The sequence below is a fragment of the Vipera berus genome, assembly GCF_964194415.1.
Source record: "Vipera berus genome assembly, chromosome: 5".
NCBI classification, from domain to species: domain Eukaryota; kingdom Metazoa; phylum Chordata; class Lepidosauria; order Squamata; family Viperidae; genus Vipera; species Vipera berus.
The window spans coordinates 38,445,919-38,473,113 of record NC_138207.1 but is presented as its reverse complement, the minus strand read 5'-3'; the positions used below and the strand labels follow the sequence as shown (position 1 = coordinate 38,473,113).

The 27,195-nt window shown below is 37.9% G+C and overlaps 2 protein-coding genes across 4 annotated transcripts in view; one reads left to right on the top strand and one right to left on the bottom strand.

Moving 5' to 3' along the window:
• HDLBP (high density lipoprotein binding protein) overlaps nt 1–14,941 on the top strand; it is a 62,377-nt gene extending 47,436 nt beyond the window's left edge. For all 3 annotated transcript variants that reach the window (XM_081329526.1, XM_081329527.1, XM_081329528.1), the window contains exons 19-28: nt 23–241; nt 845–983; nt 3,791–3,945; nt 5,419–5,523; nt 6,095–6,229; nt 10,424–10,567; nt 10,754–10,939; nt 11,407–11,523; nt 11,650–11,778; nt 12,786–14,941. In XM_081329526.1, coding sequence (XP_081185652.1) covers nt 23–241; nt 845–983; nt 3,791–3,945; nt 5,419–5,523; nt 6,095–6,229; nt 10,424–10,567; nt 10,754–10,939; nt 11,407–11,523; nt 11,650–11,778; nt 12,786–12,872 — 1,416 coding nt within the window. In that variant the 3' untranslated portion in view covers nt 12,873–14,941. The remainder of the gene's footprint in view (nt 1–22; nt 242–844; nt 984–3,790; nt 3,946–5,418; nt 5,524–6,094; nt 6,230–10,423; nt 10,568–10,753; nt 10,940–11,406; nt 11,524–11,649; nt 11,779–12,785) is intronic.
• A 105-nt stretch (nt 14,942–15,046) lies between these two features.
• Nucleotides 15,047–27,195, bottom strand: part of ANO7 (anoctamin 7) — a gene marked incomplete at its 5' end in the record, with an annotated part of 47,708 nt that continues 35,559 nt past the window's right edge. The window contains 6 exons of the mRNA XM_081329529.1: nt 15,047–15,780; nt 21,205–21,324; nt 21,958–22,048; nt 23,437–23,579; nt 24,240–24,445; nt 25,547–25,686. Of these exons, the coding sequence (XP_081185655.1) occupies nt 15,718–15,780; nt 21,205–21,324; nt 21,958–22,048; nt 23,437–23,579; nt 24,240–24,445; nt 25,547–25,686 (763 nt within the window). The 3' untranslated portion in view covers nt 15,047–15,717. The remainder of the gene's footprint in view (nt 15,781–21,204; nt 21,325–21,957; nt 22,049–23,436; nt 23,580–24,239; nt 24,446–25,546; nt 25,687–27,195) is intronic.

Sequence of the window (27,195 nt, the reverse complement as noted above, 5' to 3'; positions counted from 1 at the left end):
TATATGTCTTATGTGTCCATAGGATAATGTAGTTGAAGATTCTATGACTGTGGATCCAAAGCATCACCGGTACTTCGTCATTCGGAAAGGGCAGGTACTGAGGATCATTGCAGAGGAGTATGGAGGTGTGATGGTCAGTTTCCCACGACCTGGTACACAAAGTGACAAAGTCACTCTTAAAGGAGCAAAGGATTGTGTGGAAGCAGCAAAGAAACGTATCCTTGAAATCATCGATGATTTGGTAAGTATCCATCTTTAATGGATCACAGAGAATAAAGACAATGTATGATCCTTGTTTCTTATACCCTTAGTTTATGTTATTGTTACAGAAGAAAGAAGCTGGGTTCATTTTAGCTTTTCTTCATGCCTAAGTGATAGCATTTCAAATTCTTACACAAATGTGTAAGATATATATACATGTGATTGGGGGAAGAACTATTTTTCAGACTACTTTTTTTTTAACCTTGGAGACATCCCATGTTCTTTAGTGATTTCAGCCCTGTTAGTGATTCTGCTAATTCCTGTTGTCATTCTGCATGTGTTTCTTAATCTTGGTAATAAAGTATTAGTTTTACAAAAAGTACATCTTTGTGAATTAGTGTTGTCTTTGCTTCTTTAAAACTTGTAAAAGGAAGATAGAATGTATTAAGTCGATAAAAACACACAGGTATTTATACCAAAAGACAAATAACAAGCAGAGGTAATAGGTCTAGCTTGGTTTATATCATTGGCTCCTTTCACAGCCACGTATGCATTTTCAGGATTTTCCTATGTTCTCCTTGGAATTATATTTTCAGAAGGATAACTTAATCTGTAAATCATATTGTAAGACTTTCTTTCATAGGAAGCCCAGGTGACAATAGAATGCACTATTCTTCAGAAATACCATCGTTCCATTATGGGCCCTAAAGGTTCTAGGATCCAACAGATTACTCGTGACTATGGTGTTCAGATCAAATTTCCAGACCGAGAGGAAAGTACAGGTACAGTAACTCGCAAGTTACTTAGAAGGAATATCTTTGGGACACTGATCACTATGATCCTATAATCCAATAACAGTAACATTTTTAAAAGATGGATGGATGGATGGATGGATGGATAACTGATAGATGATTGATGGATGGATATTGATTACATGGAAGTTGGCAGCAAAATTATAATTCTTAGATTTTTATCAGTATAAATATAATTCCATGTGTTATCAGGGGGTGGCTTAAAAACAGTATTATTGTCTAAAGAGCTGAAGAACTGGAATAACTGGTTATCCTAAGTAGAAATGATGTTGCAAACCTTCAGTGCTTCTTTGCTTCATAAAATGCTGGCCTTCTGTTGCACATTGCAATCTATTATGTATGTATTGATGTTGTTTGCCAGGAATTAACTTTATTACGTATGCATAGGATGTGAATAAAATGAGGCAGGTTTTGACAGTCAAAACCTGACAGACTTGAATTGCTTATTCTTGTATTAAAGAAGAGGGTGCTTGCAGAATAGATAGCTGAATTAATAGGAATTCGGCAGTAGAATTTAAGAGGTAGGTCACTAGAAATCTCTCAAAATAGATAATGCAAGAAATAGAAAATAAAATGTATGAAGATGATTCTGCAGACAAGACCTGGTATGTTTATATTCTTTTCTGAAAACAGCAAACCATGCGTAGGAAGCAAAGACAAACCCAATGCACTGCTTAAAGAAAAAGACGTTTGGATCAGCAAATAGCAATACTTCAAGTTATAATAAGGTTTGGGAAGTTGTATGTTAAAAATATATAGAGAAATCCAAGAGAATGGATATTGAAAGGCAGCTGTCATGCCTCCTCTTAGTTTTTTTCCCTTTAAATTGAGCAAATCCTAAATGATTTAGGATTTCTTTAACTGTTCTTTGTAGGATTAGGTTACAAGCGACTCACTAATTTTGTTGCTCTTCTCTACACTTTTTCCTCTTCCTTAATTTATTTTTATTATGACAAAAACTGGACACAACGTTCCAGGTGTGGTCTGACCTATTCAATACAAAGTGGTATTATTACTTTGTGTGATTTGGCATTATACTTCAATTAATTCACCCAGGATGGCATTGATTCTTTGAGCAGCCTGCTGTCTCTTATTTAATGTGCAGTCTACAATGCACCCAGATCTTTTTCACAATACTCTGAGTTAAATACCACTTCTCTTGTACCTATAATACTGACCAGGCTAGAAACCAAGAGTCTGAGTTCTAGTCCCACTTAGGCACAAAACCAATTTGGTGACCTTGGACCAGTCACTTTCTCTCAGCCTTAGCCAAGAAAACTGCAGGAACTTGTCTAGGCAGTCACCAGGACTCAACATTGACTTGAAGACAAACATACGAAAAGCACAGAATCCTACATTTCTCATCACTAAATCACTTTTATTAAAGAGGCCTAATGATTAAGTATTAACAAGGTCCTTTTGGACCCTGATTCTGAGAGTCAGCAACTGTCCCAGCTTACTGCCATCTTCAGATGTATTGAGATTCATTTGTCTCCTCATCAAAGTCATTTATAAAAAAATATTGAAGAACACTGGGAACAGGAGACAATTGTGATGTGCCTCATTGCATTCCTCTTCTCATTTAGACAGATCCATTAAGGGCCCTGCATTGGGTTCAGGAAACTGAATCCATCTAGTGGTAGGTCCATCCAGCGCACATTGTTCCATTTTATTAGGAAGGAGGCTGTAGTCAACTTTATCAAATGCCATACTGTATATCCACAGATCTTCCTTAATCCACCAGTCTAATCAGTTTGTAAAACAACAACAACCCTAGTCTTTGAGCAAACCGATGCTAGCTTCCAGTGATTATCCTGTTCCTTTCTAAAAGTATTAAAACCACTTCTTTGATTATTATTTTTTTAGGATTTTATCCTAAGCTGATTGGTCTATAATTTCTTGGGTCTTTTTCCTTTTAAAAAAATATTAGAATGTTAGCTTTCCTCCATCATCAGGTATTTTCTCTATACTCCAGGAGTTATCAAAAGAGTTGATAATACTGTGATAGCAGCTGCCAGTTTACTTAGTACCCTGAAATGTACATCTGGCCTATTAACTTGAATTCACTGAAAGCAACTAAGTTTTCTTTCCTCTTCCTTGATTGTTTTGACCTGCACTTTTTCTTCTAACATTTTTATTGAATAGTGAAAGTAATTGCACAACTCTAGCAAGAGTCTCCTTGTTCTCTTGGTCCTCAAGGTTAAAAGCTGCTAACCTTTCTCCAATAGATACTGTCTTTTCTTTGTAGCAGTCTCTTCTTCCCCTGATTGTTTTGCAAACATCCTCCTGCTTTGTCTAGAATTTCTTATCTTCCTTGATTAGTCTCAGAGTTGCCAGACATGCGTCCAGGTCATCCACTTTCTCCTCCACAAGATAAGCTTGCACGTTGTGCAGGTTATCACAGTACTTTCCTCCTTACCCATATCACTAAATCTTGTGAAGACTGCTGTCTACGGTCTCCTTAAAAAAAAAAAGGCTAATTAATTCATTTTCACATCCCTTTAAGAATGCAGGTTGTTAATTAGAGCTGATGAGATAAAATCCAACTTCTCTACTGCTTGTGATGACTTTCCATTTATTTCCCAGAACATCTGGGAATATGTAAACTATCTCAATGGGATCTCAGGCTAATAGCTTGAATTACGAGACAATATGGAATAGCAAGAGTAGAATATTAAATCGTGGATTTAAATTAGAAGAAGGGAGGTTCTAATAAATATTTTTAGTGTAATCTATCTATAGTAACTAAGTTACTTTTCTTATTCCTATAAACACAGCTTCTGCTGCAGATGTGGTAGCACATGAGAATGACAAAGAGAATAATGAAGGGAAAGAATACAAAGAAATAGATCCTGGCTCCCCAAAGAAATGTGATACTATCATAATCTCTGGTCGTCGAGAGAAATGTGAGGCAGCAAAAGAGGCCCTCCAGGTAAGTGAGATTGGATATCTGTGTTTTCTTAGAGACCTGTCATAACTAAACACAGAAGTATAATCAGTTTTGTTTATAAGCACTGTAAAGTGATCTTCATATTAAATCTCGAGGGGCTATTGCACAAGATGTTGTGTTTTCTGGAGATACAGTATGTTATGTGCATTAACCACTTGCAGAAACAGAATAGTAAATTAAATGAAAAGTGTAGTAAAATGAATTCTAATGAGTTGTGACTTACATTATGGAGTAAAAGCATTTGATACCCCAGATACCAATGTTTCTTTCAGTATTTATTTGATGTTTTATGGTTTGAATTAAGCAGCAGTGATCGGGCAAACTGTTCTGTTGTGAAGGTCAAGCCAGAATCTTAGATATGCACAGGCTGCTTGCCAGACATAGAATCAGTGGTTTAATGGGAGAGAAATTTTCTGTCATGTAGGCATAAAGATACTCCCCAAGCTTCTCTCAACTAGGGAGAGAAACTTTGAATGGTTTTAAAACAAAGAAATTCCAAAGGGGACAAAAGAAAAATATATTTATCAAAATTATCAAAAGAAGTAAGGTAGAAGCAGTTTCCAGCTTCTGATTAAAGCAGACTTGCCATGGAAAAGGCATCTCTATATAAATTGAAGTAGAAGAAGTAATTGTTTTAAAAGTCTTACCTTTATACAATAAGGTGAATGCCTATCTAGAAAACATGTTAGGAATCTTTTTCTCTCTATATCTGCTAAGTATATTTTTTTGGCTGAGTATAAGACAACGCTGGCTCCCTCGGCCAAGAAATGGAGATGAGCACTGTGGCCTAGAATTGGACACAACTGGACAGAGAAATGTTAGCTTTTATATGAAGTTTTATTCATTTCATTTCATTTTATTTATTTAAATTTATTAGCTTCCCAGCTCCAGTGAACACTTAATGTCATTTTTCATTCATCTTTACCATAAACTGGGTAGGATGTTATTAATGTTATTAGAAGTTTTTATTGTCAAGCAGAAAAAACCAGGTCCACACACGAAGGATCAAATCAACTGATTGATTTATTGCTGAAAGCCTATGCACAGGAATCTTCTCAACTAACAGTTAGCACCTGGTTGGAATTAGATAAGGGTCATGGACTTCATTCTTTTGTGGCTACCTAAAGACTTTGATGCCTTGTTTAACTCTTCCCCATGGCTCTGCCAATCTCCCTCTGATTGCCCAAATATTAAATTAAATATATTCAGATTTCCTAAAGGGAATTATGCTGTTTGTAGCAGATACTGCATGTACCATTGTAGTTTCTTTTACAAAGTTAAAAAAGGTTTGAAATCCCTAGATATATGCCAGCTATACAGCGTGGTGATTATATTATATAAATTATTTTATTTCCCCCTTTTTAGCCTTTTAATTGCTGGTTTAATTCATGTGCTGTGACAGAGCCTTTCTGTAATAACTTACTTATTTGATAAGATTTTCATGTTCATTTGCAGGCTTTGGTCCCAGTTACAATTGAAGTAGAAGTTCCCTTTGACCTTCATCGTTTTATCATTGGTCAGAAGGGTGTTGGAATCCGGAAAATGATGGATGAATTTGAGGTGAGTATAGGTATTCCTTGACTTATGACCACAATCAGGATTGGAACTAAGTCACTAGGCAGTGGAGTTAAGTGAGCCACACCCAGTTTTACAACCTTTTTGGCCTCAGTCATTAAGTGAATCTGATTTCCAGCACTGATTTTGTCAAGCCCCTTGGGAAGGTTGTCGGTGGTGATCACATGACCCTGGATGCTGCAAGCATCATAAATACCTGCCTAAATTTTGATCATGTGACTGCAGGGATTCTGTGACAGTCATAAATGCAAAGCCCAATTGTAAGCCATTTTTTCCAAAGCTTTTGATGTTTGATTGTACTATATAGTTTAATTTTGAAGGCAGATGCAGCTCTGAGTTTCTCCCTGAATTGTTGAAGGCATTGAGGAATCTGGTAAGGAAATATCTCTGAAACAGTGACCCAGAGAGTCTGGGTTGTCTAATGTTTAATAGTATTGTGTTTACTCAAGAGCTTGGCAGATCCAAATGTCATTGGATAATAACATTTTTGAAGGTCAAGAACACTGTAAAATGCTCGTTTATGATAAGATATAAATTCCTTATCTGCATTTGTTAGGTAAACATCCAAGTTCCTGCTCCTGAGCTTCAATCTGACATCATCTCTATAAGTGGGCTTGCTGCTAATCTTGATCGTGCCAAAGCCAGACTTTTAGAGAGAGTGAAGGAACTGCAAGCTGAGCAAGAAGATCGGGTATGTATTGGACAATAATTATAGTGCTTTTATCAATGTCCTCCAAATAACTATTAGTAAAAATGCTTATATACATACATACATACATACATACATACATACATACATACATACATACATACATACTGTATATTATTTACACACACACACACACACACAGAGAGAGAGAGAGAGAGGATGTTTCTGTAGAGAAAAAGCTTTGCAGGAGCCTTATGTAATGATATGTAGGAAAGACCTTGGGAGATGCAGGGTAGCGGGGGGGGGGGAGAGATGCTGCCTAGCAAATGGTTAGATAGATCAAATACCCAGTAGATCCAAAATGGGCAGGGCCTCAGGAGGAACCTTCTCTAGTGTTTTTTTTAAGCTATAAAGAAGATGATGTGAAAATGATACTTTCAGACTTGAAAGATTCTGTTAATGTTGCTTTACAGAAAATAGATTTAGCTTATCTGGATATGTTTCCTATCTGGTTTACCTGCCAAGACTGAAATTTTAAGACAGTAGTTCAATCTGGTAGCAGATGGGATATTGGAATGGAGTGGTCTGCCCACATCTCCAGAGAATGTCTGAGAAAAATATTAAAATTACTTAAGGCAAATTACCAAAAGATTTTTTTAATTTGATGGAAAATTTAGAGTTGGTTGTTACATGGATACATAAAAATGGCAGTTCAAGAAAGTACACCTATTTTTCTCAAAAACATAGATCCTGCTCAAGAATAGATATTATTTGGATTTCATCATGAAATAATTCGGCTTCTAAGGTTTCTGAGGGTTCTGAAGGTTTATCACTTTTTTGGATCATAATTATGTGAGTTTGGTTTGTAAAAGAAAATCTAGTTCTTTTAGATGGATGCTAAATGAAGTACTCAAGGGACGCGGTGGCTCAGTGGGTTAGGACGCTGAGCTTGTCGATCAGAAGGTCGGCAGTTTGGCAGGTCGGATCCCCAGTGCCGCGTAACAGAGTGAGCGCCTGTTACTCATCCCAGCTTCTGCCAACCTAGCAGTTCTAAAGCACGTAAAAATGCAAGTAGAAAAATAGGGACCACTACGGTGGGAAGGTAACAGCGTTCCGTGCGCCTTTGGTGTCTAGTCATGCCGGCCACATGACCACGGAGACGTCCTCGGACAAGCGCTGGCTCTTCGGCTTTGAAACGGAGATGAGCACCGGCCCCTAGAGTCGGAAACGACTAGCACGCATGTGCGGGGGAACCTTTACCTTTGAAATGAAGTACTGCTATAGAAAGAAGCAAAGGTGGAGGATTGTAAAAACAAAATAATTTTTAAAAAAATAATTTAGATCACGGTACTGTTTTAAGAACAGTTTGGAATGCAAGTAAATATTTTATTAGATGTTAATTTGTACGATATAATAGTGAACTCAAAAAGAAGAGTCAAGAGAAAACATGCTATTTTGGATGAGATAAAGAGAAAAGATGAACCAAAATTTCCACAGAAGATACATATTTTGTTTCCAATGACAATCTAAGAATAATAGTAACAGCAATAAGAGAAATGGATATAAAATGAACTATGTAAAGCAAAAAAATGAATTTGCAAACTAACCAAATAAATTGGCATATAAATTACAAAAATAAATGGAAAAGAATGAGATATTGAAATTACAAGAAGAAGATACTGTATTAATTGGCAACATGGCTATACAAAACTCTTTTTATCAATATTATTCCAACTTGTATAAAGAAAGCGATATCTCTGAAGAAAATAGATGAATATATAAAGAATCAAAATTTACCAAGGATTACAGAGGAACAGAGACAGATTGTGAATGGACCTATAACAATAAGGGAAGTTTCTGAAGATATAAAAGAGATTAAACTAGGAAAGATGCCTAGACTAGGTAGATTATCAGATTCTTATAAGTGTTTTGAGGATGAACCTTTACAATCTTTACAAAAATATGATCAATTTATCTTATGGAGAGGAAAGGTGCCAGAAAGGTGGAAAGAGGCCAGTATAGCACTAATACCCAGAGAGGGACAAGATTTAACAAAAAAAATATAGACCATTATTATTATTGACTGCATGACTTGCATGTCTGCAAGTTTTTTCACAATTCAAACTGATAGACTGAAAATAATTTTACAAGAATTTATTCATAAGGATCAATGTGATTTTTTACCTAAAAAACAGTTAAAGTTAAAAGACAATGTTTGGTTCTTGAAATACTATAATAGGATTGTGGGAGTAAAAGTTTAAAAAAACTTGTATGTTTTTATAAGGCTTGTGCAGTTGATTTGGTACTGCTTTTGGAAAATCCTTTAAAGGGAAGTGAAACATTAATGGGCATATTAAAAGAATTTGGTAAATTAGCAGGTTTACCTGATTTGAAATTGTATTTTGCAACTTGCTGTTTGGTTTGGATGAAAGAGTACGTGTTTTTGAGAAATAGAAGGCTTTTGAAATTAGAAGTACATAACCTTACATTTGGGTGATATGGAAATTGTGGCACAACAAAATCAAGGTTAATGTGGATTTTAAAAATCATTACAGTATATTAGACATACTATATTGTGAAGCATAAGAAATAATAGACAAATGCAAATGACTAATTTATATTGGCTTGTAATAGTTTTTATCTTCCATTTTAATTTTTTAAATAAAATTCTAAAGCAATTCTCAAGGACTGAGTAGTAAAACAAAAGCAACCAAGTGTCTCAGCAGCAGCAGTCCAAACTAGATCCTTGACTCATAAACCAGCAATTACAAATTACTCCCATTACTTCTAGGATATGCCCAAATTACCCTTAGTTTAAGAACTACTGCAGGTGATATTTTAGAATCTTATACTGAGATAGAATATAGGAAAATAGATTATTTTGGATAATCTTTGCAGGCATTATTGTCTCATTTAATGCTCATTATGTTTGAACCAAAGTTCAGGAGAGTTAATCAGATTGCAGTTTTTGCAGTTTTTATGTATTGGCATCACAAATTACACCGAAGCAAGTTGGGACAAAATAATGCTGCAAGAGATTTCTCAAAAAAAATGCAATTAGTATAAGTAAAGACATCATTATTTTCACCAACTCTTGCTGCAGTTTCTGAAAGAACTTTAGATATTTGTAAAGGTAAAGGTTCCCCCGCACATGCGTGCTAGTCGTTTCCAACTCTAGGGGCCGGTGCTCATCTCCGTTTCAAAGCCGAAGAGCAAGCATTTGTCCGAGGACATCTCCATGGTCATGTGGCTGGCATGACTGGACGCCAAAGGCACACGGAACACTGTTACCTTCCCACCGTAGTGGTCCCTATTTTTCTACTTGCAGTTTTACGTGCTTTGGAATTGCTAGGTTGGCAGAAGCTGGGACAAGTAACAGGTGCTCACTCTGTTACGCGGCACTCGGGATTCGACCCGCCAAACTGCCGACCTTCTGATCGACAAGCTCAGCGTCCTAACCCACTGAGCCACCACGTCCCTTGATATTTGACTGGAGACTAAATATTTTGGTGTCATCTTGGGTAAAATACCAACTTTCTAAATTTGTTGTGTGGAGATTTCTAAGCTGTGATACAATATGAATCCCATTAAGAGTAACCAACCTAGCCAAAGACAATATTTGATGGTTGTGATTCAAGATGCAATCCAACCCATCTGAAGGAGAACAGATTGGAGGAGATTGCTCTAGGTGGCAAGATTATTTTTACATTCTTTCCAAACAAAACCTCCTTAATACAAATTTCAGCAACCACCTTTTCCAGCCTGATGTAACAAAATCATTAAAACTCCTAAAATTACCAGTGTCCTGTTCCTACTAGACACCAACTAGGAGAGCAAGTTTATAAAATCAAATAATATACACTAATATTCAATTTAGTAAAATAATAGCAAAATCATTTAAAAATGAATATATCTATTCATTTTAGTACAGTGAGATCTAGTATAAATACCTAAGGCACAACCATGCAGTCCTCCTGCAATAAGATATTCTGAAAATTGAGGCCATTATAGAAAAGGCCCAGGGTCTTATGATCAACATTGTAAATGTCTATTAAGAGTAGCCATATAAGTAGAACCCCTATAGCTTGAAGAGAAGTTCATATAAGTACAGACATATTATATTGATAGCTCTCTTGTTAAGCATCTATTGTATTATATTGTATTGTCAGAGTTGTAGTAAAAGTGCTTGATTAGAGGCAGAAAATGTTTAAAACCTAAACTTCTTTTTTGTTCTAGGCTTTGCGAAACTTTAAGTTAACTGTTGCTGTGGACCCCAGATACCATCCTAAAATCATTGGCAGAAAAGGGGCAGTGATCACTCATATCCGCACAGAACATGATGTGACTATACAATTCCCAGACAAGGATGATGAATCTCAGGTGAAGAGTATGGAAGAAAGGATGGGAACCTATATAAAAAATGTTTTGTTTTGTTTAGCATATATTTGTGTTGCCTAGTCTGTTCCCATTGCTGTCTCCACAGCAGGACTTTTCAGACATTTTGCTTGTATCATTTGCTAGCAACTTGAAGAGCCTACCATTAATGATCAACATTTCCTCCCTTAGGCCCAGGATCAGATTATCATAACAGGCTATGAGAAAAATACTGAATCTGCACGGGATGCCATCATGAAGATTGTTGGTGAACTGGAGCAGATGGTATCTGAAGACATCACCCTAGACCATCGTGTCCATGCCCGCATTATTGGAGCACGTGGGAAAGCTATCCGCAAAATTATGGATGAATTCAAGGTGATTAAAACATTGTGCCGTCTGGTAAACAACTAGAAATCAGTTTATCAATAACAATAGCTAAGTTGTTTGGCTTTTTTGCTTCAGCAGATGAATGAGAATCAAACAGAAACAAGTTGATTGAATAAAAAAAAGCAAGATCATGTACTGACCCTGGTGGTGTATAAGGAACTTCTGTGTTGCATCTTTCCATCCTTAGTTTCCAGAATAACACTGAATGTGGTCAGAATACTATTCAAAGCACAGCAGACATGGTTCTAATGATGCATACAGATTCCCTATAAATACGGCATTATTTGTTGATTTAAATGTCCTTTCTTTGAGAAACCAAACAATTTCAATTGCTCCTTGCATTCTATAACCATATTAGTCACATTATCATTTTGGGGTATAAAACTTCAAGGGAAATGGGCAAGAGAGGCAAATATATTAGTCTACCATATCTGAGATAATTTTTGTCTCTCCAGGTGGATATACGTTTTCCTCAAAGTGGAGCTGCTGATCCCAACTGCGTGACTGTGATTGGACTTCCTGACAATGTGGAGGAAGCCATTGATCACATTCTGAATCTGGAGGAGGAATATGTATGTGTCTTACTTAATTACATGGATTCAAAATATTATAAAGGAGAAATATTCCATACAGCATTACTCTCTTATGTTTGTGTATATACTATGCTAACTGAGCTGTGTGTTTGTTTGGCGTTGCAGCTGGCTGATGTAGTAGACAATGAGGCAATGCAAGTCTACATGAAGCCACATGGTCATGAAGAAGCTAAGGGTGCATCAAAGGGATTTGTGGTTAGAGATGCCCCATGGACAGCAGGCAATACTGAGAAGGTAGGAGCTGTTTATGTAGTGAACTTTTCTTGGGCTGAAGAAGACATGGGGACTCACCTGAGTCTTTCATTTAGATTTCGGCCTCTATGAAAGCCAAGGCAAGGTGAGATGGTGAGAGAGAATCTTCTTCCACCATGTCTGTTGGGGACCTTTGAGGTCTTTTAGTTCAACCCCCTGCTCAGGCAAGAAACTCTATACCATTTCAGACAAATGGTTGTTCTTAAAACTTCTTGCTTTTGAGTATTCAGATTTTTAGCATTTTTCTTGTTATATTTTTAGTAGTCTGGATTTTGTTTACTTTTATTCTTTCCAAAAAAACACATTCATTTATTTTCATTTTGAATCTCATAACCTCTTGTATAAAGTATTAGCATAGTATATAGACTAGTATAAAATATAGTCAATGACTAATAAAGATGTTATAAATGTTGGTTTAATACACCCAAATTGATAGTGGGGACTTAAGACCTGTATGGGCTGGACATAAAAACACAGTGGTTTGTGGGTATGAAATTTATATCTGACACCTGAAAAAAATCATTCCAATTTTGAAAAATATAAACTCTTTTTCAGTAGCCCACTAATTCCATTTTACATTGATTTTGCACTGATAGGGAGAGATGCTATATTTTTTCAGCTATTGCTGTACGTGACCTGCATATTTTTTTTCTTCTGTCCTGCACACAAGAGCATTTGGAATATTACAGTCTCAATAGTAAATTGTAGAAAATTGTGAAGCATGATTCACTTTTTGACTCTTTGTAATATGGGTATGATGCAGGCTGCTGAATGTAATTTTGAGTCAAGTGCATATTTGTTGTTTTAAGATTTTATTAGTTGGAATTACCTTTGCAATATCTGCATTGTCTGTACAGTACTATAGTATCTGAACTACTGGTGTCTTTTCAGTAATTCAGTGGTTTGATTTTTGGAAGTGAAATTACTCTTAACAGTTATTAATCAAACATTAGTATCTGTAAAAATTATGTCCTTCCTTTTCCCTGCAGGCCCCGGATATGAGCAGTTCTGAAGATTTTCCAAGTTTTGGAGCTCAGGTGGCTCCCAAGACTCTGCCATGGGGTCCCAAGCGATAATAACATGAAAGCAGCAATCTTATCCAGCCATTTGCCACAAAAAAAATATTTCCTGAATTCTGCCCTGCTGGCTGGATCTAGTGCAGATTGTTAATGAGGGGTCTCTTAATGAAATTAGAGTGCTTACTCCCTCTGTTATCCTTATACTCAGGCCTCGCTACGCTTCTGTTTGCCATTTTTTCTTCCCCTTGATCTGGAACAAAACTTTCCATATTAATTCCAGCCTAAAATATATTCAGTTTTTCTTTCAAATTTCAGCCTATCACGTGGGTCATTGTGTTGTATCAAGCCTCCCAAGCACATTATATAAAGCACTCTAACCCCCATTAGGAGATCACCTTACAGCATCTAGGAATATACTTCCTGTCTCTCAACCTCAGGAATCACATTTCCTTGACTTTCTAAAAGCCAAAATATTTGCTCTTCCCCTTCCTGCCGTTTTTCCAAGGCCTTACCTTTGTAGTGTGCAATTAGGTTTTTTTCCTTTTCACTGCTAATCTTCCCCCCCCCTCCAATTGTCCAACTAATTCCACTGTTTGTAAGATAATTAATCTTACCTGAGAGAGCAATGATTTGTCCTGGAGTTTGAGACACCAGAAAGCACTAGCAGGGTCACAGTCCTTGTCGTGCTAATTTGCAGCACTAAGTGCACAAAAATTCTTCTTTCACTGGGGTGAGTACTGAATTGCAACTCGTCATCAGTTTTTCCCCCTTCACTTTTTTTGCATTACCATTCCTTCCCAACTGTAGTATGGCTAAACAAGAGCCAGAAAACTGACAGTGTTATTGGATCTAAGAAAACTTGGTTCAACCAAAAGTGCCATGTTAGCATGACACAAAGGATGTTGGGTGACTAGTGCAGTGTTAAGAGTGCATTGCCCTTTTCCCCCTAGTTTGATAGTGATGGCATTTAAGTACCAGGGTTAAGGTGTGTCTTTTGCTTTTTACTATTGCCTTCTTTCTACCTCAAGCCAGTATGACAGTGGCCTGCTTCTTCAGATAAGCTCCTCTTGCTTCCTGATATCATGATTATTGTTCCTTTGTGAGAAGAGGAATATATGTGTGTGGCTTTAGCTATGTATGTGACAGTTTCTCCGCTGGCAAAGATGATCTTAACTGTTGCCACATAATTTGGCCTCTCGTCTTGCAACAGAGATTAAGTCTTGGAGGGATGCAAGTGAGGAGTGGCTTTCACTTACAATTGAAGAATTTGATTGCAGTTCATTCTTAAAGATGAAGTCTTTCTTTGATGGCCAGCGGTAGGAGTGGGAGATTAGACCTATATTCAGCAAAAGCCTTCTGTAGTTGGCAACAAGTGTTTGTCCTGTTGTCTTGACACCAGTAGTTGCTGCACTCTAGCTGCTACCATAAACTGATACAAGGCTGCTTGTATTTTAAAGTTGCTCTTCTAGCCACAATTCTCTTTTCTGCTGAAGGTGCTGGCGGCAGTGCTGGGTCTGTTGCCAACTTTGCTCTCTGTCTTTCCTGCTCTCTTCTGAAGAGCTTTTCTGAGCCATTTGTATCTTTCCCCAAGGTCCTTTGCGTCCCAGAATATATGCTGAGAAATGGTTTATAAAGCATCTAGCTTTTTAGTTCAATAGAAAAGAAAAAAAAAACCCTCTCAGTTTAAATAAACCTAATTGAAAGAAGGAGAAATTGTTTCTCTAGGATGGTTCCACTTGGGACAGGAGAAGCCCTATCACTATCTGAGCAGGAGTCTAAAACAGGGTAGAAGTATTAATGCCTTGCCAGTGGGACCTGGTGTTTGAATGTCACACATCACTTGCACATGTGTTTTGGGCTTAACTGCCATTGAGCATGGCTCTAATGTTGCCGTCTGTTCAAATTGTTGAAAATACTTCACTCTTCTGTCCCATGTAGTGTGCAGCAGTTGATCTGTGGAGGTGTGCTCCATGTCCTCTTAATGTCTTCCATATTACGTTTCCATGGCAATGATCCCTTGGCCTTAACTTTGGAATTTGGAGATTATATGCAAATGTGTATAAAGGCTCATGAGTATGGATGACACTGGAATTTTATAAATTCTAAAAAATAAAACCTGAAACAGCTTTGTGTGTGTTTTATTTTAAAAAAGTCACTCCAAATTACAATTCCTATCTATCCTGTTAACAAAATATATACCCTTGCTTCTGTATATTGTTCCAAACAGTAATAAGCAAATTTATACCTATTTCATCTGCTTATTGAATTTTTGCCAGCAGGCGTATTGATTTAAGCATGATAAAGATTACAGGTTCATGGTACATGCACATTGTTGAAACATATTCCAGCTGAAAGAAACTTGGATGTGAAGATGATTACTATACCATGTTGCTTTTGTAGGCAAAACCCCCTTTTGGATAGCTGAAAGCAAGTTTCCTTTTTATAATTGACTTGCTATATGGCAGTAATCTTTAGCATGTAACTTTAGTATATGCTTCAAAAAGCAAACCAGTATGAGCTATTCTAGTGTTGCAGATTCCTACTATTTCTCTAAACCAAGAGATTCCTATACTATCATAAATAACAGCTGTTGAATTTCACTACATTTACAAGTCACTTCGGTGGTAGGAGAGAAACAGACTGAAAATTCTTATGTATGTCTTGTAATTTTCTCTGTACTGTTTTTCTCCAAGAAACATGAAATCACTACTTTGGTAAATATGGATAAACTTTCTGAAGGTTTAAAGATTTGAGGCACATTCTACACCTGCAGTGTGTTACATAATTAACAGCTCCATGTCCATACTGTGTCAGCTTACACAGTACTTCCTCTATGAAGGTTACTCTTGTATGGAAGCTTGATTATCTGATCTCAGCCAAATGCTTCCAGATCTTCAGATGTTTATTTTGCTACCTTCTCCCCAGGCTGGGTTGGATTGACGACATCTATCACTTCAATGAGAGCCTGTCCCAAAAAGAAAAAGAAATGTCTAATACATTTTTCCATCAAAGAGAATGTAGCTGAGGGAGGTTATCAAAGAAATATACATGACCATTGTAATACACACAAAACTAAGTCTATTATTCAAGTTCTGTTTTATACAGTGACATGCATATGTGACAGGATCCAATCTTGGTTTAGCCATTTTTTCTTAGTTTGTCACATTTAAAATTGCTTGTTCAGTTGTGCCTAAATATAACTGCATGTGAGTTATACAAAGGCTTAGAATTTGCAGTTTAAGCAGATGTCATGTTCCCTTTTTCCACATTTAGTTTATGGTGACAAATATCGCCAAAACTGACAACTCCAATGGTATTTTTCAGGCTAAATAGTAATTCAGTTTTGGAAAACAAAAGTGTTCATAATCAAAAGTTTGAATGGGGAAAAATAGGCAAAGGTTGAAGCCTTGATCTGTAAACATTTAAAATAATGTTATCCTAATTGTTTTGTTGGTTGGGCCTCACTGAGAGTAAATTATGATTAGTTCTCCATGTTGGAAACTCTTAAAATGCAGGAAATATAACAAATTAGCTTCAAAAAATACAAAAAAAATAATTTAAAAAAGTAGCAAAAAATTATTAACTTGACATCATGACTAAATGCTGTAGTCTGAAAAGTAGTGATGGAGCTAATTTGATTGCATCCTTTAGTTTTGTACTGTAGATTCTTAGTAATTGAAAAATACATGAGCAGCAATACAAGGTATCTTAAGACATTTATTTGATTTGTTTGTATTTCATGTTGTAGACCACCCATCTCCCTCAGGGGCTCTGGTAATTCAGTAAAGGCAAATGTAGAAAGTACGCTAAGGTTATGCGTGTAAATGGATGTGCAAGGCTTTGCATTTTCTATTCCCAAAATTGATACCCATCTGGTTGTGGGAAGGCGGATGTTATTGGATAAAATATTTTAACAAGGCTCATGACGGGCAAATTATTCCTTAATATTTCTGCCATTCCAGAAAATGCAAAAAAGCTCTTGCCAAAAGGGATGTTGAATGTTGCATTGTGTAATGTATGCAAATATTTGGACTAACATTGTATAAATAGTGAGTCTACCCTAATGAATGAAGCATTAACTATCAGATAATGTAACAGTTTGGTGGTTTGATGGCTAGTGTGAATAGTTAGTATCTTGGAAATAAGGGATTTCCTGACAGGGAGAGTGATTAATCACTGGAACAGCCTGCCTCCTGGAACTGTGGTGCTCCATTGCTGGAGGTTTTCAGGAAAAGATTGTACTATTCATTCATTTCATTCATTCATTTATTAAATTTGTATACCGCCCTTCTCCCGAAGGACTCAGGGCGGTGAACAGGGCACATATAAATAGAAAATACAAAAATTAAAAAAGAATTAAATAATTGCCCAGATAAAACAGTAACAATATAAAACCTGTTAAAAACCCTAACATCCCCCATCAGGCCAGGCCAGCTTGTTCAAATAAATGGGTCTTCAGACCGCGCCGGAAGGAGCGAAGGTCCGGTGCTGTCCGGAGCTCAACCGGCAGCTGGTTCCATAGAGCCGGAGTGTCCACAGAGAAGGCCCTCCCCCTGGGGGCCACCAGCCGACATTCTCTGACCGGAGGCACCCTGAGGAGGCCCTCTCTGTGGGAGCGCACAGGGCGGAGGGAAGTTGACGCCGGCAGCAGGTGGTCCCCGAGGTACTCCGGACCCATGCCATGTAGGGACTTAAAGACCAATACCAGAACCTTGAATCTCACCCGGAAGACAACTGGTAACCAATGCAGCTATCATTTGTCTAGGATGATATAAGGACTCCTGCCTTGGGCAGTGTGTTGGACTAGAAGACCTCAAAAGTCCCTTCCTTCCAGCCCTATGATTCTATTAATTTTTGTGGGGCAAATTTCTATGAAATTGTAATTAAGGCCTGTGTCAGGAGCAATCTGAAGGGGAGAAGAAAATAATACTCTTAGGTTATTTTATTTATTTTTTTTTTATTAAAAAGTTTTAACATACAATTTTTCCTTTAAAAATCCCCCCTCCCCCTCCCTTCTCCCTCCCCCCCTACCTCTCCCCCCTCCCCCCCTCCCCCCCCCGACTTCCCAGAGCTAAATACAAGGTATATAAAAAAAAAACAATCATAAACAACCATATACTAACATCCATAAACTCTAAAATCCATCACTCTCTAGCTTATATAGGATAATATATATATATATATTAAATATATATAGAAAAACAAAAATAGAAAAAGAAGAAAAGAAAGAAGACTTATTCAAATGCTACATGAAACTTCTTAACCCTATAAATCCATTTTCTCCATTCCATAATATAACGTTCTTGCGAAAAATCTTAGGCCAAAATCTACACCATCTCTGCCAGGTCAAAAATCTTTGAAGTCACTCTCCTATAATCGGCAGTTCCTCTTTCTTCCATTACTGAGCTATCAAAAGTCTTGCTGCCGTAATTAAATTTCACATAATTAGTGTCCACAACCGTAACGTCCGTAATTATCCCCAACAAAAAAAAAAAACAAAAAAAAAATTTACGAACAAAACTTTATCCTTTGCTTAAAAATCTTCTACATATTCCACCAAATTTTTATCCAAAAAGCCTTGATCTTTTTACAAGTCCACCATACATGAAAATATGTAACATCTTCATCTCCACATCTCCAACATTTTGGCTGATAGTCCGGATACATACTTGCAAACTTTTTAGGATCTAAATGCCATCTATAAAGCATGTTATAAAAGTTCTCTCTTTACGTTCCTAACCCAAATCTTTTCCCACGTGTCCATTGCGATAACTTCCTAGATGTTCATTGTGGAAGTTCCATAGACTTCTGCTGGTCTTGCTCTTTTATTATTTTCTTTTTGATCGTTTTAAAGCAGCACGCGTCACCCTCCGCTCTCCAGGATCATCCAAAGAAATTGTAGCTTGATCTCCTCCAGCACCATTCTCCTCTGTCTGTCCATCCTCAGTCTCTTGATGTTCTCCTTCTCCAGATCCCTTTGCAGCTTCCAGAAGTGATAATGAGATTGCTTTTAAAACGTTATTATAAAAATCTCGCGCCTGCATCACAGTAATCAGACGGTACCTTTTACCTTCATACATCACCATCAACCCAACTGGAATCTCCCATCTGAACCTTATATCTCGTTGCTTGAGCTCTTGCACGAGGAATATAAAATCCTTCCTTCTCCTTAAAATCTTTGGAGGAATTTCTTTTAAAACCAAAACTTCTTGATCAGCAATCACCACTTTAGAATCATAGGCAACTTGTATAACTTCATCTCTAATTTCCCTCTTAGTAAAATAAACCACCACATCTCTAGGCAGCTTTCTCTGTCTTGCAATCCATGAATTCACACGAAACACTTTATCCATGCCTCCCTTTATTTCAGATGCTGGCTGATTCAATACCACTTCCAGAGCCTCAGAAATCAGCTGCTTTAGATCTTCCTTAATATTCTCTTTTAAACCTCTAATTCTAACAGCAAACTGCATCTGGTAATATTGAGCAAGACTCAATTCTCTGTCCATTTTGTCTCTTAAATCTTCATTCTCCAGTACTTTTGCTTCTAATATGGCATTCTTTTGAGTCAAATCTTCCACTTTTTCCTCCAATTCTTCCACACATTCAGCCACTTTATACACTGAGGACAAAATGTCTGCCTTCATCACCCTGAACTTCTGTTCCATCCTCTCCAATTTCGCCTCCATCTGTGCAAATTTATCACCCATTGATTCCAGAATTACCTGGGCATGTTTTTCAAGAGCATCTTGTAAATCCTTCGATGTCAATACATCAGGAAGATGCAACGCCTGCAATGATGATTGTTGTACCGGAGAAGTTCCAGCACTCCGAAGAGTTTTTGAGGGAGGTTTAGCCGCCATCTTTTTCACTTGTGACGCACTTTCACTTTAAGTTTAAAAAGTCCATCAAGCTAGAGAGTAGAATATAATAATCCTCTTCACCTTTTCCTCTTGTACCGCTCTGCCTGCTCCTTTTATTCCATAGTCCTTCCTTCAGGCAGGGGTGGTCGCAGACGCCTGGCTCTGCTCCATGAAGTCCGGAGCAGAGACGCTGACCAGCTGGGAGCCACCCAGGCTACGGGGGAGTTCAATCCTTCAGCCGCCCAAGCTACAAGCTCAGGCGGCCCCGGAGAACTCAACCCCTACCTGGGGCCTCACCCCCTCCTCTTCTCCCGAGGAGGGGGCTTCAAATTCGCCCGAACAGCTGATCGGCGCTGTTTCGGGCGAAAATCACTCAGCTGAGCCGCGGGCAGCCCGGGAAGGTTATTTTATTGAGGAAGGGAAGAAAAATGGACCTTGATGAAAAGAAACTGAAGTCCTATTTTTTATTAGTGAATCAATATTTTAGCCTTTGACCAGTATAAGGAAAGACAAAAAACAACCTAAACTATATAACTTTAGGAACAACCTGTTTTTAAAAGACATAGAAATGATAAATTACAGTGTAATAGCATGAATATGACTGTAAAACCAAAATCTCCAGATTGATATATAATTTTTAAAATGTAATTAAAATAAAGCATGACAGTAAATATGATAAAGAAATGTATATATTGTCTATAGAGATTCTCAGTGATCCAGGTCATGGTTGGGCCAAAGGTGCTTTTTCAAGAGGCAATTAGACTTTCTTGTTATTCTTTGAAGATGTTTCACTTCTCTAAGAAGCTTCTTCAGCTCAGTTCAAAAATGTATAAATTGTTACAAAGATAGTAGGAAGTTTTTATCAAAGGAAATGTGAGGGTTCACATAAGTCATTTTAACCCTCCATGTTTATTTTATGTTATTAAAGTATTCTTGGTAACTCAACCTAAGGAAGGGGAATGGAGAAAGAACCCAAGAGATAATTAATTTTGCAAACAAAGTTTACTTCTCAACTTTACTACTCAATACCTATAGTTTCATCTAATTTAATAAAAAAAATACTTTTCCCTAAAAGAAATTGGAACATGCAGTACAGATAGTCCTTGACTTATAACCATTTCCCACACTTATGAACATTGTGGCATCCCCACGGTCCCATGATCAAAATTCAGATGCTTGGCAACTGACTGATATTTATGACAGTTGCAATGTTCTGGGATCAGTGATCACCATTTGCAACGTTCCTACAAAGCCAATGGGGAAACCAGATTCACTTAACAACCATGTTACTCATTTAACAACTGCAGTGATTCACTTAACTATGGCAAGAAAAGTCATAAAATGGGGCAAAACCCACTTAACAAATGTCTCACTTAGCTTAAGAAATTTTGGGCTCAATTGAAGCCGTAAGTCAAGGACTACCTGCATAGAAAACAATTATCCATAGAAGTACAATGATCTTAAGCAAATTTGTGTCCTGTTTTTCAAAGAAAATGTCTTCATTTTCCTAATAATGGAAGATTTACCTTATTCTCAGCCAAGGCTTGTTTAGCAAGATACTGTTCTCGCTTTACTTTTATTGCCACTGCTTCTGGGATGTCAGGTACCATCATATCAATCATACGTGCAATGAAGAAAACTACATGCTAGGAAAGAGGTAAAAGAAAATAAGTTGGAAGATTTGTGAATGGTCAGCAGGCTGGGCAGAATACAAATGGAAACTTTATGGATATTGAATTATGATGACCCCAATTAGATATGATATGCAGAAAGTTATGATTTCCCATTAAGCCAGGGAATGTGAAAATCGACAGATGTCTCCCTAGAAAACGATTGTGAGCTTTAGATTGCCTGTTTTCTTATTGGTTTGGCAATTTTTGGTGATGGTTCTTTTTTAATGTGAAAACATGATACGGTGGATGTGCATTCTCTCCATATCACCAATTTTCCTTCCAAAAATTTACAGAATTTCTGGCATTTATGAACCTGTAATATTTTTTATCACTAAAACAAAATTTTAGTGCTATTTCCAATAACATAACTTGTACCATAATTTTGTTGTATTTTATGGCCAAATAATTTTCTTTAGTTTCAGAACAGCACAATTTTCCTTCGAGCAATCTAAACTATGCAGTATGATTCATTTTTAACATACTAGTGCTAACACAAGGGAGAAATACTAGAAATAGGATTTTTAAATGTGCTAAATTTTGCAATGACCAATATAAGATCTCTAAGAAACAAGTTTATGGAAAATAGTACCCTGAAATGCAATGTACCTCAAATACAATGATGAAGCCAAGTCGGATTGCCAGTAGATTCCAATAAGGTAGTGAATATCTGCCATTTTGTTCTCTATAGGCTCGGTACCTGTGGAGATAACAGCTTCAAAATCCATGCTAAGTAACAATTCAGTGATCAGCTTAGCAATCACAAGTTTTCCAGGTTAATTTCTGATGTCTCTTGCTGCCACTAGTTGAATTAGCCCAGGTGAAATTTAGTGCACTACATTCGGTCTGCTACTCTATGAATTAATATAAGGCAGTGTCTCCTGTTTATAAGTAGTCCTTGACCTATGGCAATAACAGAGCCTGCCCACTATGGTTGCACGTGGTGACGGCCGTTTTAAGTGAGACAGGCTCGCTTAATGATCCCCATCCCTTGTTCTCCCTGATGTAGTTGTTAAATGAATTTACAGATTGTTAAACAGAATATGGGGTGCCTCAAGGATGCAATAGATCCTGGGAGGCCTAGTGCAGGTCCAGGCCTGCCTGTCCTGGCCTTCCCAAGTCCTCCGCCATCTCTTGAAACACCCTGTGATCCACTTCCTTCCTCTTGTGGTCCCCATATCCCTTGGACTGCTTTTCCCTACACACTAGATCCTGCAAGTGTTTCCCTCCCCATAGAGGCCACACAGAGCTTAAACCTTCTCCCCATTTCCTGTCTCCTATCATGCACTTACCTTCTGAAGATCTCTGGAGTTCTAGAACTTTCCTCAGCACTAAGCAGACCTTGTCAAGGAAGCAGATGGGTGGTCCTTGGGCCAAGTAGTAACCTCCCAGAAGTGGCCACCATTGTGGTGCAACTACAAGGAATTGTGGGCATGCTAAATATGGTGGTTGCTTTCGGGAGGCAGCCATGTAGTCCAAGGATGAGTGGCCTGCTCTCCTTCCTCAACATGAGATCCAGAGATCTTCAAAAGATAAAGTGTGTGATGGATGATGGGGTGGGGTGATGTGGGGAGCAGGCCCAAGGCCTGAAGGGACTCAGTGTAGAGGAAAGAGGGGGGGTGTTCTGCATTATCCCTGCAATCAGTGCTAAGGACACATGACTGGAGGCATTTCAGTGACTGTAACTTCAAAACAGGATTGTAATTAGCTTTTGGGAGACCTGTGGTAATTTTTAATGGCTGCTAAGTGATAGGTTGTTAAGCAAGGACTACCTGTACTTGATTATGAGCAAAGAAAGTGTCACGTAAAGAACTGCATTCCCAGCAGTGCAGTTAAACGACATCTGGGTTTTTTTAAGTAAATACATAATGTAAAAGAGATTTTCTTACGTTTGGCAACTATGGAGTAAACCTTAATTGGTGTGTACTATTACTTTACACACAAATATGTCAATATGCAACAAGCCAGGACAAAAAACATTCAAATTCTGACACTGAATTACATTTTGAGATAGCTTACTTTGAACTTTAAACCAGCAATCATCTTTAAACAGCTACCCTCAACAGCTATAAGAGTAGGAGATCCCACCTGCATGTGGCATTGTTGTTCAAGTCAAAAGATTTAGGGGCGTAGGCCAGAGTGAAGTCAATGTATCCCTCTAGATTGCTAGCACGAGTGTACTGGTAATAAAGTCGAGGAAGAAAGTCAGAAGTAAAGGCAATCAGGAAGGCCTAAAAGAAGACAAGTTCATTTTTTTAAGTGTGTGAGTGACACACAGAACTCTTTGCTTCTTACTCTTGGCACAATATGCACTTAATTTCAGCAACAGTCATAGAAACACAAGCAGCCTCTTTCTACCTCAGATCGTTGAGCATCTAGTTCACTGCTTCTTACCTAGCCCAACCTACTGCTCACTTCCTATATTGGGACCAAGTATTAAAATTTCTGTTCAGAATATCCAACAGGAATTTTGGGACTGTAGAGACAGACACCAAGAGGCACTTTAGTATGTTTCTGCCTCTCAAGAGCATCCTCTCACCAGGAAACCTGCTCACTTAACTCCACCTTTCTCCAACAACCAACCAATCAACCAACCCATTCCATAACGATACATTCTATCAGTAATCTGCAGCACCTTTCCTTTACCACTTGGATATTGCAATCTCTGTGTTTGCAATTGTAAGCCAGTTCTGTCACCAAAGAATTAGATCATGTTGAGTTCACCTTAAATCCTAATCTGCTTTGGGAACAGGAAACTACAACATAAGTAAAAATTAAAACATGCTTGAACTGTAAGTTCAGTGTAATCCAATTACAGTATTTCAGGGCTGTAACTGCTATGCTTGTACAATTTCTATTGATTGCTTCCCATATATTCCAGTATAACTCACATTGCTAATAACTGCAAAGTGTGTGATGACCTCCAGGATATGAAACCAGATGCCAATGCCTTGGGTCCGCTCTGCAACTGGACGTCGATATTCACAAACAAACTTCTGAGCATCCAAACGAATTTCCACCCAGTTGTTCAGTAAAGCAAAGAGAGGGGCCAGAGGGCAGGCAGCAACAAAGATAGTAATGAAGCCAAATTGCAGAACTAAAAGGGAATAAAACATTTTAATTTCCAGAGTTTGAGGAAAGAAACCTTATCAAGAAGTAATTTTTAGAGGACTAAAATGAGATTAAGGGACGCAGTGGCTCAGTGGGTTAGGATGCTGAGCTTGTCGATCAGGTCGGCAGTTTGGCGGGTCAAATCCCGAGTGCCGCGTAACAGAGTGAGTGCCTGTTACTCGTCCCAGCTTCTGCCAACCTAGCAGTTCGAAAGCACGTAAAAATGCAAGTAGAAAAATAGGGACCACTACGGTGGGAAGGTAACAGCGTTCCGTGCGCCTTTGGCATCCAGTCATGCCGGCCACATGACCATGGAGATGTCCTCGGACAAATGCTGGCTCTTCGGCTTTGAAACGGAGATGAGCACTGGCCCCTAGAGTCGGAAACGACTAGCATGCATGTGCGGGGGAACCTTTACCTTTACCTTTTAAGATGAGATTCCAGACAGAAGCATGACTGAAATGCACTTTCTGAAGCCCCATGTAGTAATAGTCATTTTTTCACTAAAATGCATCCACTTTAATTTGGATAAAAATGAATGACCTTTCATTTCACATATTTTAAGCTGATTGGTGAACCTATAATACAGCTCAAAGAAATTCTATACACTACCTCTAATATTCACATTTATTGCTTGAAAAATATTGAAAAAACTCAAGGGCACGGGTGTCAAATTTGCCACGTCATGTGACATGTCACGATGTATCGTGACTTTTTTCACATTACTGGAGCTGGGGTGAGTGCGGCCTCCACATGATGCAACCGGCCCATGGGCTGGCAGTTTGACAACCCTATAATAGCTCTTTTCAGTCTCTCACACCACTTTTTCATTTGTTGGAGTTACTAATTCCAAGTCTTACTGCATGAAAATTAGGGGAATTCATGAGACTTCAGAAAGATATTTTCATATTCCCCTCCCTAATTTCTCCCTCTATCCCAGGGCTTTTTTCCTCAGTGTTCTTCTAATCCTTGTATTTTCAATCTCTCCAAGAATACACATATTCATCCCACTTCCATAATCAGGCCACAATATTACAAATTTTCAAAGAACTATTCTTAAGTTTCCATTTTCCCAGGGGGTTCATACCCATTTCCAGATATTCATCAAAGAGCCCATTATAGGGCAGCAGTTTATAATCACTCTCCCAGAGTTGCTTCATGAAGTTATCTTGGCCTGCCTTATTGCTTTCAGAAAGATCTTGCTTATGCCACCATGTTTTCAGCTTCCTATGGAGAACAAAAAATGTAGTTACTAGAATATAGAATAGAAGAATAAAATATTCTTTATTGGCCAAGTGTGATTGGACACACAAGGAATTTGTCTCCAGTGCATAAGCTCTCAGTGTACACAACAAAGTGATAAGTCATAGATCATAAATCATAGTCACAATCATAAATCATAAGATACAAACAAGTGATAAATCATAAGATAGGAGAAGATAGTAGGAAAGATAAGGAAATGAGAAAGATAATAGCAATATGGCCCTACTACATGGGTAAATATTTTTAGGCATAAGACAGGCTGAGACAATATCAAGGATAATCACCTTTTTCAGGCACAGAGAGATGGATTAAATAATATCTGGGTGCATCTAGATAAGGCATATTTTAAGGCATATTTGTTCTCCATTATTTAGCCATAGGATAGTTTTTTGAGCTTGGTGTCCTCTGAGAATTGAATCATAATCATCTCACAGCCCACAGTTATTGTTGTGGGAAAATAGGAGAGGCAAGGAGTATTACACGTTTGCCATGTGAGTTATTTATAAAAATAATATAAGCGAGATAAAAATAATCTTTTAAAAATTCTAATATTAGTAGTGGTGCTTCAGTTTTATGGGGGCCTGGACAAGTGTAAATGAGCCTTGGTGGAGCAGTGGGCTAATGCCTCCTTAAGTAACACCAGCTGCCTGCAATTAGTGCAGGTTCGCATCCCACCAGGCTCAAGGTTGACTCAGCCTTCCATCCTTCCGAGGTAGGTAAAATGAGGACCCAGATTGTTGGGGGCAATTAAGCTGACTTTGTAATAATGCCGCTTGGGGGGTGTATGAAAGCCCTAATAAGCAGGCATATACATAGAATGAAGGCTACTGCTAAGCTTGTAAGCCGCCCTGAGTCTTCGGAGAAGGGCGGGATATAAATGGAATTAAAATAAAAAAATAAAAATAAAAATATTCCAAGGACTTGTCCTAGAAATCTCACTCATCAAACTAGTTCATTTTCTTTCTCTCTACCATGAGCTTGCCACGTTAGCACCTATCTTAGTGCCTCTGTTGGGTCTTGAATATCTGACATGATTCAGATCTAGTAGCATCACTAGATGGGAACTGTGACCGTTCTTTAAGTCAATATTAGGGTTTCTGGTTATGACTGAGTACATTCATGACCTTGCACTTAGAACAGATGCATAATAGAAAAACAGCAGCAGCAATAGGAGTTCTCTCTTCCTCTGATCTAGTGTAAGTGGTACAACTTTCTCTTGCCTTTTCCACATAAAGTCTCCATTGTGACCTGGCAGTAATAACATGGAATCTTAAAAACAATATTTTTGTAGTGATACTGTAATAATTATTATGTGGTAGCAGTGGAGTCATGCAGGTTAAAGCAGCTATGGAAAAACTGGTAATGCTAGGCAAAGTGAATTGAAACACAAGAGTCCAAGATTGTGCGAGTTGGCTAGACAGAGTACTGGAGGCTAAAGGAATACACCCATGATGCAAGAATTGTATAATGTGG